Source organism: Peromyscus leucopus, chromosome 1, assembly GCF_004664715.2.
Source record: "Peromyscus leucopus breed LL Stock chromosome 1, UCI_PerLeu_2.1, whole genome shotgun sequence".
NCBI lineage: Eukaryota > Metazoa > Chordata > Mammalia > Rodentia > Cricetidae > Peromyscus > Peromyscus leucopus.
The window spans coordinates 147,324,982-147,342,811 of record NC_051063.1 but is presented as its reverse complement, the minus strand read 5'-3'; the positions used below and the strand labels follow the sequence as shown (position 1 = coordinate 147,342,811).

Below are 17,830 nucleotides of genomic sequence, written 5' to 3'. Positions count from 1 at the left end.
TTCCAGTTAAACCTGGTGTCCCACGTAAGAATAAGGCCAGGCTACTGTACCCCAGAGCAGCCCTCCTGCCCCTACTGCATTGATAACTACACTGTACAGCCTCCCAGGGATCTGCCACAACCATGTCTGCATTGACCTTTTTGCTTATGACTTGGGAACTTCAGGACAGAAGTTCAGAGAAAACCTTAGAGGAACCTGACCTTTAAAAACTGGTTAAAGAGAAGGATTATTAAATCTTCCAGTTCCTCACAGGGAAGAAAGTCTTACCTTGGTAAATAATAAAGTATATCTAGCTATTTGTAACCTGTATGCGACTAAACAAGAAGATATAAGGCAAGAAAAAAATTGGAGGCATATATTAAGGTTCTGGGCTCAGCAGCTAGTCATCAGAAGCAGGGTGACATGAGGATGACCATGAGTACAGAGAAGTAGGGCCATGGGGTTTAATTCACATGAGGTATTTGTCCCTGGGACCTCTGCTTCTTGTGGCTATTCCTGCTTGAGTTGGGAACCATCTCTGACCTCAGGGTGAAGACCCTTTGGTGTCCACAGAGACCAAGTCCAGAACCCACAGATACCGAAGTGCTTGGTCTAAAGTCCCTTATATGATGAAATGGTGTAGCATCTGCATAGAGCCTGTACACATCCTCCTATATGCGTGAAATCATCTCCAGATAATGCATAATATATAATACAGTATTAATACTATGTATACTTGTTTATTGTTTAGAAAATAGCGACAAGAAAAAAAGTCTATCCCAGTACAATACAGAAAACAGTTGGGCTTTATGGGGGCTGGGGGTGCTCCCAAGTATTTTTCAGCTGTGTTTTGGGTTGAGTCTGTGGGTGCAGAACTCCATGGACACAGAGAGGTGACTCATTTCTCTCTCTGTCTATGAACGAATGTCTGTTATCAGAATTTCAGTTCTTGAAGATCCCTATTAAGGTCGAGTACAGGAGAGGTACAGAGTCCCTCCATGATGACATCAGTCCCAGAGGAAGGGCTGCCTAGGCCTCATGTGTATAGGGCCAGAGTGCGTGCTTTGAAATATCCTTAATCACACAGGGGATGCTTCACATAAGTTCAGTTTTTTAAAAAGGAAAAGGTTTGGGATGAAAGTGTATATTTCAGATAAAGAAAAATATTAGAAGAAAATGACCAAATGGTTATTTCTGTGTTTATTAAGCTTCCATCAAAGAGTATAAGGTGTGCTTTTTTTTATTGTGTCTTGAGTATTTTTAAGATGTGGGATGTTTCCATGAAAGGCATGGCCATCACTCACACAGAGCCAGGTCCAGGAAGCTCTGGAGAATCTCAGGGAGCTGTTACTGGTGGTTGGGGTCTGGGCCAGGTGTTCCTTGGCTTCTCATTGAAGGATGAATGAAAGCCCACACAGATGGCTTTAGTACAGACTAGAAAGGAATGTTGTATCAAGACTGACAGGGGGGCACATGAGTGCCGGTACCCTGATTATCATTTGGGACTGCCTTTTATGGGGTTCAAGAGAAGGAAGAGTTGATTACTAAGGGGTGTGATGAGTGGTTCTCTATTTGGATTGTCAGCCTTAGTTTACCCAGGTCTTTGCTCTCTGTGCATTAAACATACGCACTCTTGATTATGCATAGATATAAGATGGTAAATAGAAAATTCTCCCTAAAGTTCACTTACAGAAATAGTTTTGTCTGACTGCACATGTGCCCCACATCAGTTCAGACTAGATGGGCCTTTCTACCCTCAGACCAGAATGTACTGGGACTAGTTTGAATAGAAACTGTCCAAGTTTGATGGTCATTAAAATACCATAACCAAAAGCATCGTAGGGGAGGAAAGGTTTTATTTCTCAGGTATACACATCACTGAGGGAAGTCATGGAAAGAACTCAGGCAGGGCACGAACCTGGAGGCAGGAACTTATGCAGAGACCATGGAGGAATGCTACTCACTGGCTTGCTCATCAATGACAACCATTGTTTGCTGAACCTGCTTTTTTTTTTTATACACCCCAGGATCACCTGCCTAGGGGTGGCATCTCTAGCAATGGGCTGGGTCCTCCCACATCAATTATCAATCAAGAAAATGCCCCCACGGGCTTGTCCATAAGTCAGTCTGGTGGGGGGCATGTTCTCATTTGAGGTTTCGTCTTCCAAAATGACGATAGCTTGTATCAAAATGACATAAAATTGTCGAGCAAAAGAACCTTCTTGGGGAGCCTAGTGGCTTGATGTCCTGGGATAAGCTTCCCGAGGTTCCCAGGCCTTGCAGGCTTCCTGGTCCCGGGGTCCTTCACTGGTCCCTAGCCCTTCACTGTACGCTCAGATTCCCCAGCGCTGACAGTGAGCCTCCCCTATGCTTTCAGGCATCCGGATGCTGGACGGCGATGTGACCGACGTGGTTGAGGCCAAGTCCCTGGGCATCAGACCCAACTACATTGACATTTACAGCGCCAGTTGGGGACCAGACGACGACGGGAAGACGGTGGATGGGCCCGGCCGTCTGGCTAAGCAGGCTTTCGAGTACGGCATTAAAAAGGTGTGAGTAACCCAGGACGACATACAGGGGAGCACCCAGGGTGGGGGTGACTGCACGTTTTCAACATTTAAATATTGGAGTGACATCAGCCGTGGCCCGAAACAAGACTGGCAGGAAAGCCAGGCAGTGTCAGAATGATGGAGACATCTCATAAGGGCTCTGGGCAGTGGAGTATACCAGCTCAGGTGGAATGTGTGTCCTAGCTGGTCCAGGGAGAGTCAGCCTAGCACTCACCATCCATGACTAACCCATTGGAGTCCTGTGTAGGTGGTGGGAGGCAGCTCAATCTGATCTCCCTGCCTACTCTTTGAACTATGCAGGTGGAATTCTGAGTGAATCTTTCTTTCTATCGTGGGGTGTGGCTAATCCAAAGCCTCATTGCAGCGGAGAGCTGTCGCCTAGACACCCCCACCCTTACCACCCTTACCACACAGCCCAACACAGTTCCAGTTCCAGAGGCAAACCACAGGGAACATCCAAGAGACTGACTACCTCCTGAGGGTGGTAGGCTCGTCCCAGGAGGCCTCCCCTCCAGCCTCCCTGAGTCACCCATTGTCAGTGTGGAGGGCTGGTGGGACAGGGGACTCAGGAGAGATGAGTTCGGGAAGAGGTAGCAGGAGATGAACCAGTTTTTACAAGCCAGATGGCAAGACAGATTTCCAGGTGGGGACAGTTTCTTGGAGTAGTCAGATGGAGTTATGGTCAGCATCCAGGAGGCCCTGGGTGGCCCGATAAACCCAGCCCACAGCATAGGTGAGGCTAATGCATGCTGGCAGGGGTGCGATGTGGGGAGGGGTCTGTCAGGAAGCCCAAGAAAGGGTACAAGGATTGAGCCTGTATATTGTAACCCATACTCAGCAATTCAGATGCAGTTAATAGTTAATAAATACACCTAAAAGAGCCAGGCATGGTGGCGCATGCCTTGAATCCCAGCACTTGGGAGGTAGAGACAAATGGATCTCTGTGAATTTGAGGCCAGCCTGGTCTACAGAGCAAGATCCAGGACAGCCAGGCCTGTTTCACAGAGAAACCTTGTCTCAAAACAAAACAAAACAAACAAAATCACCCAAAACATTCAAAAGTTACACTGCAAACAGCTTTTCTGTCTCTCTCTGTCTACCCCTTCCCCTGCAGTCTTGCCCCAGAGAGTCTGAGAGCCTCTCTCTCTCTCTCTCTCTCTCTCTCTCTCTCTCTCTCTCTCTCTGTGTGTGTGTGTGTGTGTATGTGCCAGAGGTCAACATCAGGTTTCTTCTTCAAGTATTCTTCACTTTATTTTTTGTTTAAAGTTTTTATTTTTATTTTATGTGTTTGAGTGTTTTGTCTGTAAGTCTATATGCACCATGTGTGTGCCTAGTGCCCAGAGGCCAGAAGGCATTGGATCCCGTGGATCTGGAGTTATAGTTGTAAGCCTCAGTGTGGGTGCTGGGAACTGAATTTGGGTCACTTGAAGAGCAGAAAGTGCTCTTAGCTGCTGAGCCATCTCTTCAGCCCCTATTTATTTATCTTTGAGTCAGGGTCTTACCATGTCACCCCTGGTTGGCTGGGATCTCATTATGTTGACCAGGTTGCCCTCAAACTCACAGAGATCTAGTATGCCTCCCAAGTGCTGGGATTAAAGACATATGCCACACCTTATTTTTTGAGATACAGTTTTTCAGTGGGCTCACTGAACTTGGGGCTTGCTGACTGGCTAGTCTGGCCGGCCAGCAAACCTGTCTCTGTCTCCCAGCATTGGGATCATATGGGCCATTCACCAGCTTTTTCTTTCTTCTCTCTTTGTTTTATAAGTGGTTTCTGACACCCAAACTTGGGTCCTCTTGCTTGAGTGGCAAGTATTTTACTGACTGGAGCCATTTTTCCAGCCCCAGTCTTCTTTATTTACTTATTCATTCGTCTGTTTGTTTGTTTGTTCGAGACAGGGTTTCTCTGTGTAGCCCTGGCTGTCCTGGAACTCGCTCTGTAGACCAGGCTGGCCTTGAACTCAGAGATCCGTTCACCTCTGCCTTCTGAGTGCTGGAATTAAAGGCATGCGCCACCACCACCACCTAGGTTCCCAGTCTTGTTAAAACTCTGTTCAGGGCTCTGTTTTTCTGATTGCCACTTGATTTCTTTCTTGGGTGTATTGAGTTGGTCGCTGTGTTATCTCTTCTATGGCAACTGAAGTTTCACTGGAGGACATCTCCCCTTGCCACCTCCGACCATGCTGGATCCCTGGAGCGCCCTCATTTCTCTGCACTTCTCAGTTAAGGGGTGTACTCTGTCCTCAGTTAAGGGGTCTACTCTGTCTTCACCTCCTGCCGGACACCCCTAGTCTGCACACCCCCACAGTACAGGGACACCACCCAGGGCCACAGTGCCTGTGAAACCAGCCACCAGAAACAGGGAGGTGTCCAACTGTCCGAGGAAGAAAAGTAAAAGAAGATGCAGAGGACAGACAGACAGACAGACAGCATACCACCTGTGCTCAGACTTAGAACACCGGCGGTTTCACTCCATCGTCACTCCAGCGGGCCACAGAGGCAGCTTCCATGATTCTGCTGAGCACCTGAGCCCAGCCATGTGCTGGGCCGTGTGCTGGGCCGTGTGCTGGGCCACGTGCTGGGCTGGGGGAGTGCTGGCAGACTCAGGCATGACCAAGTAAGCCGCCGCCCTGCCAGGGATTGCTGAATAAATAAATCACTTGTTTCCATGACTCAATTCCCCTCCCACCGTTAGATCACACAGATCTCAGACTCGCTGACAAGGGAAACATCCTAAAAATTAAGCTGAGCTGCAGCTTCGGGGGAGGCTGCCTTAAGTTGGAGGTTGCGCTTTCTGCACAAAAGGGCATCGATTGGAATGGTGTTAATGCCGAACATCTGGCATTTCTACGAGACGCTTTCTAAAGATGTGGCTCAGGGCTCTGCCTCCAGGAGAGGGGATGCCGGTTTTCAAGGGGTCACTGGCAGTGTGTTTAGGTTTGTGTACGAAGCTTACGCAAGCTGGAGCTACGAAGGAGAAGGGAATGTTGCATTCTGAACCCTGAGCAGCAGCTGCTCCGTCAGGTTGTCGGGGTAACCGGATGTGTCGAGGGAACTTCAAAGCCTCCCTCTCCCCCCCAATTCTTGTCAGGTTTTAAATTACAGAGACCATCTACATTTTAGTCATTCTGAAGTAAAGTATCTTATACAGGCCCCTTGAATCACAGATGTCTAGAGATGCCAGGGAGAAGGCTCCCAGAAATGTGATAACCTCCAACCAAAGCACGTGGCCCCATCTGTTACTCCTCCAGGCCACCCTGTTTGTGACCTATTATCTTTTTCCGTAAAATGTGGCTTCATCTTCAGTAGACGATGTGGTGGGGTGGCAGGAGAATTTAGAAGCCATTATTGGGCACAGGGAGCTACTTAATGCCAGTCCTTAGGAAGCCACACTCCTCACCTGAGTATTCACTCAGTAAGGGGATTAAACACCATAATAAAGAACAGCTGGCCTTGTCCAGATGACCGGGGTTCACCACCCCTCAGGAGGGTGCTCCTGACAGCCTTCCCTGTCCTGACAGCCTTCCCAAACCAGTGCAGTTTGGAGTTCAAGTTGTGGCTTTTGTAAACAGAAATGCTAGTTCATGGCTGGAGTTGGAACATCCCCTCCAGCTCCTGTGCAGATACGAGACATGGAAAGTGACCCTAAAACCTCCAGGGATAGCCAAGGCCTCTCTTCACTGCCCAAACCTAGCTGTGCCCCCTGCCTCCCTCTGAGCTCTGTCCCTCTAGAAAGCCACGGTAGGACAAGGAAGAGGCCATGGATACTGCGGTACTGATGGGAAGTTACATGGCCAGTCAGTGAACGCCCTGTGTCAGGTGGAAGGGATGGGATCAGCAAGGTATGGGCTGAGAAGTCTTAGGTATACAGAATCTCAAGGCCCTCAGCATGGTGCCGCAGGGAGGTGGCGGAAACAGGAAGAGGTGGGGTCTAGTGGGAGAATGGCTGACTATTGCCAGCACACCTTGAAGGGGATTGTGGGACCTAGCTCTCCCACCCCCATCCCCACCGTGTGGCAAACCGACTTCCTCTGCCATGAGTCTCTACTGTGACATTGTCACCAAATGCTAAAACAATGGCTGCTGCCAGTCATGAGTTGAAACCTACATAACCGTGAGCCGAATAAACTGTTTCTTTCTTCGTAACTTGACTTACCTCACGTATTTGTTACAGTGCTGGGCAGCTAACGGACAGGCCACCCAGACCTGCTGGCCCCGAAGTCGTTTGTAACAGAATTCCCTTGTGATTCAATGTGCACACATTCAAGAGTGGGAAGCACTATTTTAAGTTGTTCCCTACGCTTCCAGAATAATAAGATTGTCAAACTTTACAAAATGAGAACATTTTATAAACAGTTTTGCCCTGGGTATGGAGTTGAGATTGACAATATCCTGGGAACGATGCTTGTGTGGAATAGATAGGCTCTGATGCGCTAAATGCCTTTCTATTTGGATGTTAGTCGCTTTAAACTGGCTTCTGATTAATCTTTTCCAACAGGTAATTACAGTCTTGCTTTGCTTAATGATGAGGACATCCTCTGAGAAAGCCATCATTAGGCGATTTCATCATGATGCGAACCTCATGATGGAGAACTTACACAAACTTCCACGGCACAGAAGCCTTCCACACACCTAGCTTCTCCGCATCTGTGTGAGCCATTGTTGATGGAAGCGTCCTGACACAGGGCATGACCCAGTTCACACAGACACACCCGTTCCCATCTTTCGTGCCTTTCTTTTAGAAGTTAACCTCTTCCTTCCAAGTTTTTTTAGATTTATTTTTGTGTGTGTGTGTGTATTGATGTTTTTTCCACACGCATGGATATACACCATGTGCATGTCTGGTGCCTGCAGAGGTCAGAAGAGGGCATCAGATCCCCTGGAACTGGAGTTATGGATGATTGTGGGCCACCAGGTGGGTGCTGGGAATAGAACCCAGGCCCTCTGCAAGAGCAACAAGTGCTTTAAGCTGCTGAGCCATCTCTCCAACCCCAGAAATTACCCTTTGTTGCTAAGTATAGGTAACCCTTATGTTAAAGCCTTGGGCATTCAGAAAAGCCATTCTTGGAGAAAGCAGAGTAATTGAGCCATCCGGACACAGCAGGGCTAGGGAGCACCAGGAACCTCCCTGTGGGTTTTGGTGGGAGCCACAGCCTAGAACTGAAGTCTCTCTAGCCTGCAAAATAGAGTGTCACAGGGCTTCTAGAGCAGGGAGTCCACTCCCCAGGGAAAGACCTGAACTCTGAGGAGGGATACATGCATCAGGCCATAGAAGCTGCTCGATCAGATTTGGGCTCAATCCCCTCCCTAAGTTTGAAAGGGAGGGTTCTCAGTTGTTAAGAACCTGGGAGGGCAGGGCAGTGGTGGTGCATACCTTTAATCTCTGTGAGTTCGAGGCCAGCCTGGTCTACAGAGCGAGATTCAGGACAGGAAACAAAACTACACAGAGAAACCCTGTCTCAAAAAACCAAAAAGAGAAGAAGAAGGAGAAGAAGAAGGAGGAGGAGGAGGAGGAGGAGAACCTAAGAGGTCCAATTCATGGTGTGCTCCATCAGTGGGCCCAGCTGTTGAGACTGATTCAGCCGAGTCTCCCATGAGCTAGTCATTAACTAGTGTTTGTGGCTGGGGTGACACGAACTTGGGTCAGGAACTATTGATCCCAGAGCTGCAGGAACCTGCCTGACCCGCCACTGTCACGTGCTTTCTCTTTCGTGTTCCCAATGACGAAGTGAAGTCAGCAGCCTGGCTTGGTGCTGACATCTGACTCGACTGCTTTAATATGTATCCATTTGTCCATGGCAGCTACCTCAGGGAACTCTGGTGGGACATCTGTAGGTGTCTAGCAGTGCTCTGGACCATGACCATGCTTACCTAACAGTCTCATGCAGAAGTCACAATCTCACCCCTCACCCCTCTTTGAAAAATTAGCTGGACCTCTGAGAAGCCTATCCCTGCAACTGTATTTTCAGGAAAATTCCTGCTCTTCCCTCTTGAAATCAGCTCCTTAGACCCATAAAACTTATAAACAGTTCCAAATTCTGCCGTTGTCTGTCCTAATCTTGGTCTTATGTGAGTCCCCTTGGCCCTTGGCTACTGCAATTGAAATTAGAAACTTTGAACTGGAGCAGCTTGCATTGGGGTCTGGAGTTTCCTGTGAAGGACAGAGGTGTCTTTGGGCCCTTCTCTGACAGGATCTTGAGCATCTGTGGTCTCAATGCTGTTACCACAGGCGAAATGGCTCCACTGAACCAAACGGAACCCTGAGGCAGGCCCTCCATGGTTTCAGTGTGCCATCACAGCCCTGTGCAGGGACATGCTGAAGGTGGGTTTGCAAACTGGTGTAGGCCGCTCCCCATGGGGTCCCACCCCAGTTCCTGACATCCTGTTCTTCTCGATTCCACGTAGGGCCGTCAAGGTCTGGGCTCCATTTTTGTCTGGGCCTCCGGGAACGGAGGGAGAGAAGGGGACCACTGCTCCTGTGATGGCTACACCAACAGCATCTATACCATCTCCGTGAGCAGCACCACTGAGAACGGCCACAAACCCTGGTACCTGGAGGAATGCGCCTCCACCTTGGCTACCACCTACAGCAGCGGGGCCTTCTATGAGCGGAAGATTGTAAGTTCTCTTCTGAGGTTGAAGGGCCTCCTTCTCCCAAGGGCGAGTTTGGCCAGCACCAGATTTTGTTGGATTTCAGGTCCCAGCCTCATCCCTCTGTGAACGAGCTGAGCCTAAGGTCAACCCCAGTGCTTTGGCAGCCAGCCTCGGACTTTACAATTTTATAAGATGCTTTACTCATCTGTGCCCAGAAATGCCAGTGAAACCCTCTCTGACTTTAGAGACCTAAAAATGTCATTTAAGAATGGGGTTCATCCTTGTTATATCTCCTTTTAGCTCTCTGGAATTCTGTGGTCACATCCCAGAGTCCTGTTGCCCAGTTCTGTTCTGATGCATAAAATAGAAAGTCTTGGTTTTATGCTGAGACACTCTGGAAACCCGAGCATTCTAGGCTTCTCTTCTGCCAAGGGACGTGCCCTAGACACTTGGAAGTAAAGCCACAGCTTCTGCCAGCTCTGCCTGCTGCAGTGAACAGAGGTGCTGTTTTTCTTTTATTCTCCTTTGTGGTGCTTAAACCCACTGTACGCAGGGACGCCACCACTGAGCCAGCCACATTCCCAGCCCGATTTATCTTTCAAATGGTAACTGTTTAAGTATATGGCTGGGATCTATGCTTCTTCCTTCTGTACATACTTTCCTATATTAAAAAGAGAGAAAGCGGGGGGGGGGGGGAGTTTCCAGTCTAAATGAATGCAGAATTCAAATGCAGAGTCATTAAGTTGGTGTGTAGACATTTTACAAATGGCCGGACATGGTTCGAGTTTAACGCTTACCAGTATCCTTTCATTCCTCCCGCTGCTTAGACGCATCTTTAGACATTATTTTCAATTTTATTTTTACATTCCCCCCAGCACATAGGCTTCCCGGTCTCTACTTGCTGTGCACCTATGGAAGGTCAGCCGCCATCATCCTGTTGCAGGCCTGGCGGTGGCCCAGGATGGGTCACAGAGGTGTTCCATCTTACCTTCCTGTCCTGCAGGATCACCCAGCCCTGGGATGGGCAGCTGAGACTCTGCACCATGTCCTGTTCATTTCCGCTTCCTCCCCATTTGAGCATGGAGTCGTGGGAGCTTTATTAAACAGATGCCTCGCCTGAACCCCTGCCACGGCCTACATGGGTACCAGCTGAGGCTGGCATTACTGGATACATTGTACTAGGGCTGCATCCTCAGTGATGGTACTCCGCCCTGGAAATAAGACTTGTGACTTTATTTACTTCCTTATCATGCATGAATGTGCACACATCTAGCTACAAAACACTTTAATTCCCTTTTCGACCCCCCGACCCCCCTACATCCAGCCTTTTTCTGAAATGGTCCTATGTAGTCCAGACTGGATTTGAACTGACTATAATATAGAGGTTATCCTTGAACCCCTGTTCTTCCCGCCTTCACTTCACAAATGCAGAGGTGATAGGCATGTAACATTGCTCTTGAATTCCTTCTTTTAAAATAATTTCCTCTCCTCTGAGCAATATTTATAGATAAGGGAGATATGGTTGGGAGCGGGGGAGATAAAATTGTGTGTCAGAGCTGCTGTCCTGGAACTCTGTTGTGAGCGCGATGGGCGTCTCTGTCCCATAACTGGAGCCTGGTTTTTGCTTGAGGCCCCATAGATGTCCTGCAAGGGGCTGAGCAAGCCCTCAAGACAGTGTCTCCCAGGCTTGTGTTCAGGTGAGCACTACTGTCAGTCAAAAGGCTGCTGCGTGCTTCCTCCCTGCAGCATCCCCCCTGGAGTGAGGGATTCCTCAGGAAGGGATGCAGTTCTTGATCTGAGAACTAAAACCTTTACTTCTCACCTCATGGACTAAAGATGAGGGTCAGTTCATCCAACATAAGCAGCATTCCAAGGGGGACCCTCAGGCGTGGCAGGGCTCTGGCCACCTTGGCTCTGCTCCCTCTCAGGGTAGTCTCTGTTCCTTCCCGAAATCCTCTGCTCTGCAGCTGGAGAGCCAGTCCTGGGCCTTGCTTGCTCACAGTTGCTGGGCTTCCCACTCAAAGGCTGTTTACCAAGTGGGACCAGGAGTAGGTGCCCCGCTGTGACCTGTGTGGGGACAGGCAGAAGGGCCTGGAACACAGAAGGTCTCCCTGGGCTGGCCCTTCACACTTGCCATGAGGTGCTTCAGTCCTTCTGAGTGTGCAGCGAGGAGGAAGCTGGTTTCTGGTAAAAATGCCTGGCAGATGAATGTATGGCCCAGGCTAGATACCCGTCCCGTTAGGGGGTTGTGTGCCCAGCTGCAACATGATCAGAGGGCACGCTCTGTGTGGAAGGACCCAGTTGTTACTGCTGGAGAAATTCATCCTCAAGGCTTCCACAAGTTGGCTGCATGAGCTTCCCAGCAGGTGGGTGGGTGAGCTAGTGTCCGGCTGCTGCCCTGACAAGTCATCCTAAACTCAGCCTCCTAAGGCAGCACAGAATGACATCTCCCCACCTTGCAGCTCAGAAGCCCGGCAGCGGCCTCTCTGGCTCTCAGCTCCAGATGCGCAGGCTGAAGTCAACATGTCAGAAGGGCTCTCTGGCGTTCTGGCATCTCTGGGGGGAGGCCCTTGTTTATGTGGACTAGACATGTTTCAGCTCCCTGTCAGTGCAGGGCTGTCCCCATTCCCTTGTGGGCTGTTAAATGACGGGCATTCTTATTTTTAGAGCCCTCTTTCCCCACATCCTTGGTCTGGGTCTCTCCAGCTCCCTCTTCCAAGCCTGCCTTGATGACTGGAGTCTGCTCATGCCTCACCTCCCCAACAGGTTTTTCTGCTTTCTCCTTCCACCTCTAAAGCCTTCTGATTCTATCAGGCCCAGCTGGAAAATCCAAGAGACTCTCTGACGTGAGGTTAGCAGCCTTGATCCCATCTGCAGAGGGCATAGAATTAAAACCAGGAGCCCAAGTCACAGGGGCCAGGCTCCCACCCGGCACAACCAAACTCACCTGTTGATCCCCCCACCCCTGCCCTCTGCGACCTCCCAGGGAAAGTGCAAGTCAGGTTGAGCAGTTGTGAGGTTCTGAGTCCGTGTCCCACCTTCCTGGAGCCATCCCCTCAGGTGAAGACAGGCAGAGCCCTAGCTGGCAGAGCCAGCCTCACCTTCCTCACAAGACCAGCAGCCTTGTTGTCCTGTTCAGCAAGCCTTGTGATGGCAAGGTACTTCCGGTGCCTCTAGGAGGGATGTCCGCCATCCCAATCCTTACCTTACAACTCAAGGTAGAAGCATCATCTGGACTCCTGAGCACTTTCATGAACAGTTTTCTGCTCCCCTGAAGTCCTGAGTCACTGAGTAACTCTGCAGGTGGGATCCAGTTTCACTCATATTAGTGGCAGGAGAATGGTCCCCTGCAGGAAGAAGGGTCGGCAGAGGGTCCACTTCATCTTGCCTTACCCTTTGTCTGCACAGACTTCTGTGGTCTTCGGGAACCAGCTGAGCTGATCCCTTATGAAAGCATGCCCAGTGCCTCTTCCAGATGCTGGTCTTCGCTGCTCTCTACCTCTCTGTTCTCACCCTGGGATTAGCCTGATCTGTAGTGCCTCTACAGTTTCGCACCCGAGCACAAAGCCGGAAGAGCCAGACAGTATGCCTTTGCTGCCCCTGGCACCCAAGGCCACCCTCTCCAGTTGGCAGGCTGCAGAGGGTCTCAGTTCTCTCCCCTGACCTGCTTCCCATGCCTCCCGTTCATGCAGGTCACCACGGATCTGCGCCAGCGCTGTACCGATGGTCACACTGGGACCTCAGTCTCGGCCCCCATGGTGGCCGGCATCATTGCCTTGGCCCTGGAAGCGAAGTAAGTGTCAACCTTCCTTCTTTTCCTTTGACAAGGTGGGGCCACACCTACCGTGAGAACTAGCGTTCCGCGGCAGTGAAGGCGGCCGTGGCGGCGGCCGTGGCAGGTGGGAGCCAAGGGCCACCACAAAGTCACAGCGCGCAACAAAGCTCACCTCACGTGGGAGGTTTATTGAGGGGGGACGCAGAGGTGGGCTCTGAGGGAGAGGAGAAGGAAAGGGGGCGTGGGGACGGGAAGGGCTTGCCTTCTATCAGGGGACACAGCGCATGCGCATAGGGAGGGTGCTCTGCACGGTGGCTGCAGTAGCTACAGTGCTAACCTAACATCCCAAGGACCGTAAATGACGGGCTCAGCCGCGTGTTCCCAGTTTCATTGCCACGTACCCGTTGCTGTCGCATCATCGGGGACTGAAGTTTTGTTCCCGTTAAATATGAACTCTCTGTCTTGACCTGCCCGGGCTGCCATAAAAGGTTGCTCATACAATAGAAATGTGTGACCTCAAAGTCCCTGCCTGGGTTGAGGCAGCAGCAGGCCTGGCGTCTCCTTAGCTTGCAATTGGCCACCTCCAGGTGGCTCGTGCTGGTAACCTCACTTACCTGAATTATCTTTCGGTAAGCCCTATTTTGAAATACAGTCACATTTTGAGAATCAGGGCTTAGTAATTTTTTTTTTTTTTTAAATTGGACACCGGACGACCTGGGAATTGAACCCGGTTCCTGTGGAACATCAGTCAGTGCTCTTAACCATGGAGCCATCTCTCTCCTCTAGGGCTTAGGACTTTATTTAACACATGCCATGGTCCAGTTCGTAACACCCCCTCGCCTTCAGCCACTGACAACCACCATTCTGCTTCCTGTCTATGAACCTGGTGTCTCTAAGTTCCTCATGTAACAGAACCATACAGTTCACACTAAGCATCCCCAATCCCAAAACCCCTGACCCAAAATGTTCCAAAATCTGAAAGGTTTTAGGTGCTAATATCATGCTCAGAAAGTTTCGGGTCTGGAGGAGTTGTGGATTTTGGATTTTCAGATTAAAGACTCAAGAAGTCTATGAAGATAGTCTGAAAATTCAAACTCTGTGATACCTTTTTGTATTTTGGATACGGATGCCCTGCCTGTTCTGCCCTTTGTGTTTGGTGTATTTCATTTGGCCTGCTGTCATGGCTGTCCATCTGTGTTGTAGTCCATGTCAGAGTTTCCTCCCTTTTTAGACCATTCTCAGAGTGGTTCTTTCTCTTTGTAAAGCCTCCTGCCTCTTCTCCTTTGTAGGACCCCAGGAGCTCCATGGGCCAGAGCTCTGCATTCATAACCATGCACCCAAACTGTGCTCTAGGCTGTCACAGCTTCTCTCGGTACTGACAGCGACAAAATACTGCATTGCCTGTCTACGTCCAAAAAAACCTAGAGTTATAAAATGTGAATGGGTCAGAGCGAAAAGGGTTAAGTGCATGGATGAGCCACTTCCTCATTAATATGAGAAGAGGTTCATTTTTGGCTCACAGTTTGAAGAGATACCGTCTGTCATGATGGAGAAGGCATGGAGACTTGGGCTCTGTCTGTGGTGAAAACAGCCCATGGCTTGTTAGGTCTTGGCTGTGATGGTTCCAAAGAAAATGGCTGCCAAAGGGAGTGGCACTATTAGGAGATGTGGCTTTGTTGGAGTAGGTGTGTCCTTGTTGGAGGAAGTGTGTCACTAGGGGGGGTAGGCTTTGAAGTTTCCTTTGCTCAAGCTACTCCCAGTGAGACAGACCACTTCCTGTTGCCTGCAAGCCAAGACATAGGGCACTCTCCAGCACCAAGTGTGCCTGCAGGCCACCATGTCCCGCCATGATGATAACGGACCGAACCTCTGAAACTGTAAGTGAACCACCACAATTCAATGTTTTCCTTTATAAGAGTTGCTGTGGTCATGGTATCTCTTCACAGCAATAGAAACCCCAACTAAGACACCCTTAGCAGATCAAGGAACACTTTTAGACCAGGCCTCCTAAGTTACAACCTTTATGGTCCACTCTCACAACCTCCAGTGACCCCTTTCTTGCTAATAGACTCACCCTATGAGAGGTTCCACAACCTTCCCCCCAAAATCAATGCCATCAGCCAGAGACCATGTATTCAAACTAGGAAGCCCATGGGGGACGTTCCCCATCCAAGCAAAAACACTTGGTGTGCAATTGTGGAGTCAGAAACAGTTTAGATGTCAGCTGTCACAGAACAGCCCAACATTTGCAGTAATTCTTTGTTCTAGATGAGTTTTTAAATGATTCAGAGAGAATATTTGAGATGTGTAAATCCTTGAAATTATGCATGCTGGCATGCTGATTTCCATAGAGCTAAAGACCAAAACACTCAAATGCTACCAATTTAACAAAAACAGCTAAATATTTTCAATTTCCAGTCCCCCCCCCAAAAAAAAAAAATGTTAGCTTCTGTGTCCCAGGGCTCTGCAATAATTAGTTACTTGTGTGGAAAAGTTGCATTCTCGTACTTAGCAATTCATCACTCTCTATTTTCCTCTATTCCTTATTGGAAACATGCAAGGAATTTTGTTAGTCAGACCTAAATAGAAAACACACCCTGCATCATGACCAATTAATTGTCCCAGTAAGCTTGCCTGTGGACCTGTGGGAACTAAGGACAGACTGGAGGTTTGCAGGTGCAGTTCAGGCAGACCTCACTTAAGGGAGAGTTTACGTAGACCTTTCTGGGGTTAGGATTGGTTCGGGAGGGACCACATGGTGTCTAGGGATTCAGGCTGAGTTTAGCATTCTTGGAGACTACAATGTCCAGCAGGCCCAGGCAGCAGGGCCTCAGCATGGCCGCCTTCCATCGCTCAATGTCACAGATGAAAGGTCCTTGAGCAGTGGTTCTCAACATGTGGGTCATGACCCCCACAGGGGTCACATGTCAGATATTTAAATTATGATTCATAACAGTAGCAAAATTACAGTTAGGAAGCAGCAGCAAAATAATTTTATGGCTGGAAGTCACCACAGCATGAGGGACTGCATTAAAGGTTTGCAGCCTTAGCAAGGTTGAGAGCCACTGTCCTCGAGGAAGACACTCCATGTGGGGCTGGAAGGACCCGTGGACAGCAAGTGGAGCACGCAGACAGCCTAAGAATTCCCCCTAGTTTTGTGCAGACTCTGGATGCACCGTCCACCTCTTTTCTCCTTGAAAAACATTTGGGGACTACAGCTATAGTTCAGAGGTAAAGTGCCTGCCTAGAATGAGTGAGGCCCCAAGTTCAATCCCTGCACAAGGAAGGAGGGTGGAGATACTACTTTATCAGACACCCCTTAGAGGCATTTCCTCCTGATGAGATGGTTCTTAGCATCTTCTTCCTGGCAGTGGCCTGAGTGACCTGTGGAAATGGTTTGCAATTCATGTGACCCAGAAGACCCCAAAGAATCATACAAATGGAGGCATTCACCTAAGAAAAACAAAGTGCCCAGGCTTTTAAGGATAGCCATCTTTAAAAAGCCCCCGCGTATTTGAAAGATGTCACTTCACAGAAGCAATGTGTGTCCCCATGCTGTTGATAGTGGAGTTGGAAGGCATGACTGGACTAGCCAGTGAGACTGGTCACAAGATTGGTGGCCCCAAGAAGCATGCTCAGGTTTTGCCGCACATGGATAACAGTGCATGCAACAGTACTGAACTTAGAGCTTCAGATGCAGACTCTGCAGGTGAGCAAAGTGCCCACAATGCTCTGCAGACTGCACTCACAGAGCTTAGGGTCACATCAGCCCCGCCTTGGGCTTCCCTGCCCCATGGAGACGATTCTCACTATAAAGGAAACAGTGCCTAAGCTGACAGAGGAGGATATGTAGGAGGAAGATATCCCCGAAGAAATAAAAACTCATGACATGGAAAGAAATTCAGCATAAAATAAATGCAAATAAAGAGAATAATGGTTTTTATATTCTTCCTTTCTGGACATAGTCTGTTCCTAAATCTGAGGCTCATGCTTGGGACCTTGGTGCTAAGTTTCCGGGGAGACTGGCTTCAGCATCCTTATATCAACCTCACTGACATGCCCAAACAAACTCCTGGGGCAGTCCTGAGGACTATCCTGGTCACTCTCATTTCAACAACTCCTGAAAAGATTGAATGGAAAGGGATTATTTTTTGAAGGGGATAAGAAGGATGCTCATTTGTCCTTGGCTGATATTCTGATTGAAAGGTAATTTAGATACAGACACATTTAATAAAACATTGACAGATATCTCTTGGTGGGACTGTGGGTGGAACCATGAACATGTACTTGGAGCTTTTCACTCAGCTGTTAGCTTCACGTTGCAAAAATACATTCCTACTCTTTGGATAAGTCCAGTGTAGCTGATCATGAACTACATTTAAAGCAGAAGGCTTATGTAGTCAGATATCCAGAGTCCATGCTAACCGATGCAGAAGAGAAGACAGGAATAGGGGTTTCACTTTCTGATTTTCTCTACTCAGCGATAGGATGAAAAGCACTGTTTTCATCAAACCCGGGATTCTGCACGATGTAAAATGCTCCCTGAAAGACTACAAGCGCCACTAATATGAACATTCTTCTATCTCTTACATGTTGTGCAGTTAGTATGGTGTTCTTTTATCCTAAAAGGTATTTCAACTTGGAAGTGACAGTAACAGTAGCCGGAACCAAGCTCAGCACTCCCCAGCCGTGGAGCGTGGGCTCATTGCTGGGGGCAGAGCAATTAGAACAGACAGCAGTGTGATGGAGCCTGATTTCAGAGGGGTTTAAAATCCAAGAACTGTGGTCTGTGACTGACCCCGGGGGCCACGTGCTCTTGGATGGCATGCTCCTATGTACAGTGAAAGGAAGTGTTATAAAGGTAGAATTCCTACAGTCTGTGGCTTGTGGTTCCCCTTAGAACAGAGCCCAG

At 49.1% G+C, this 17,830-nt stretch overlaps 1 protein-coding gene across 2 annotated transcripts in view; it reads left to right on the top strand.

Annotated features, from left to right (window-relative positions):
- Pcsk6 (proprotein convertase subtilisin/kexin type 6) overlaps nucleotides 1-17,830 on the top strand; it is a 192,111-nt gene that overhangs the window by 95,855 nt on the left and 78,426 nt on the right. For both annotated transcript variants that reach the window (XM_028872818.1, XM_028872817.1), the window contains exons 7-9: nucleotides 2,357-2,529; nucleotides 8,955-9,167; nucleotides 12,836-12,936. In XM_028872818.1, coding sequence (XP_028728651.1) covers nucleotides 2,357-2,529; nucleotides 8,955-9,167; nucleotides 12,836-12,936 — 487 coding nt within the window. The remainder of the gene's footprint in view (nucleotides 1-2,356; nucleotides 2,530-8,954; nucleotides 9,168-12,835; nucleotides 12,937-17,830) is intronic.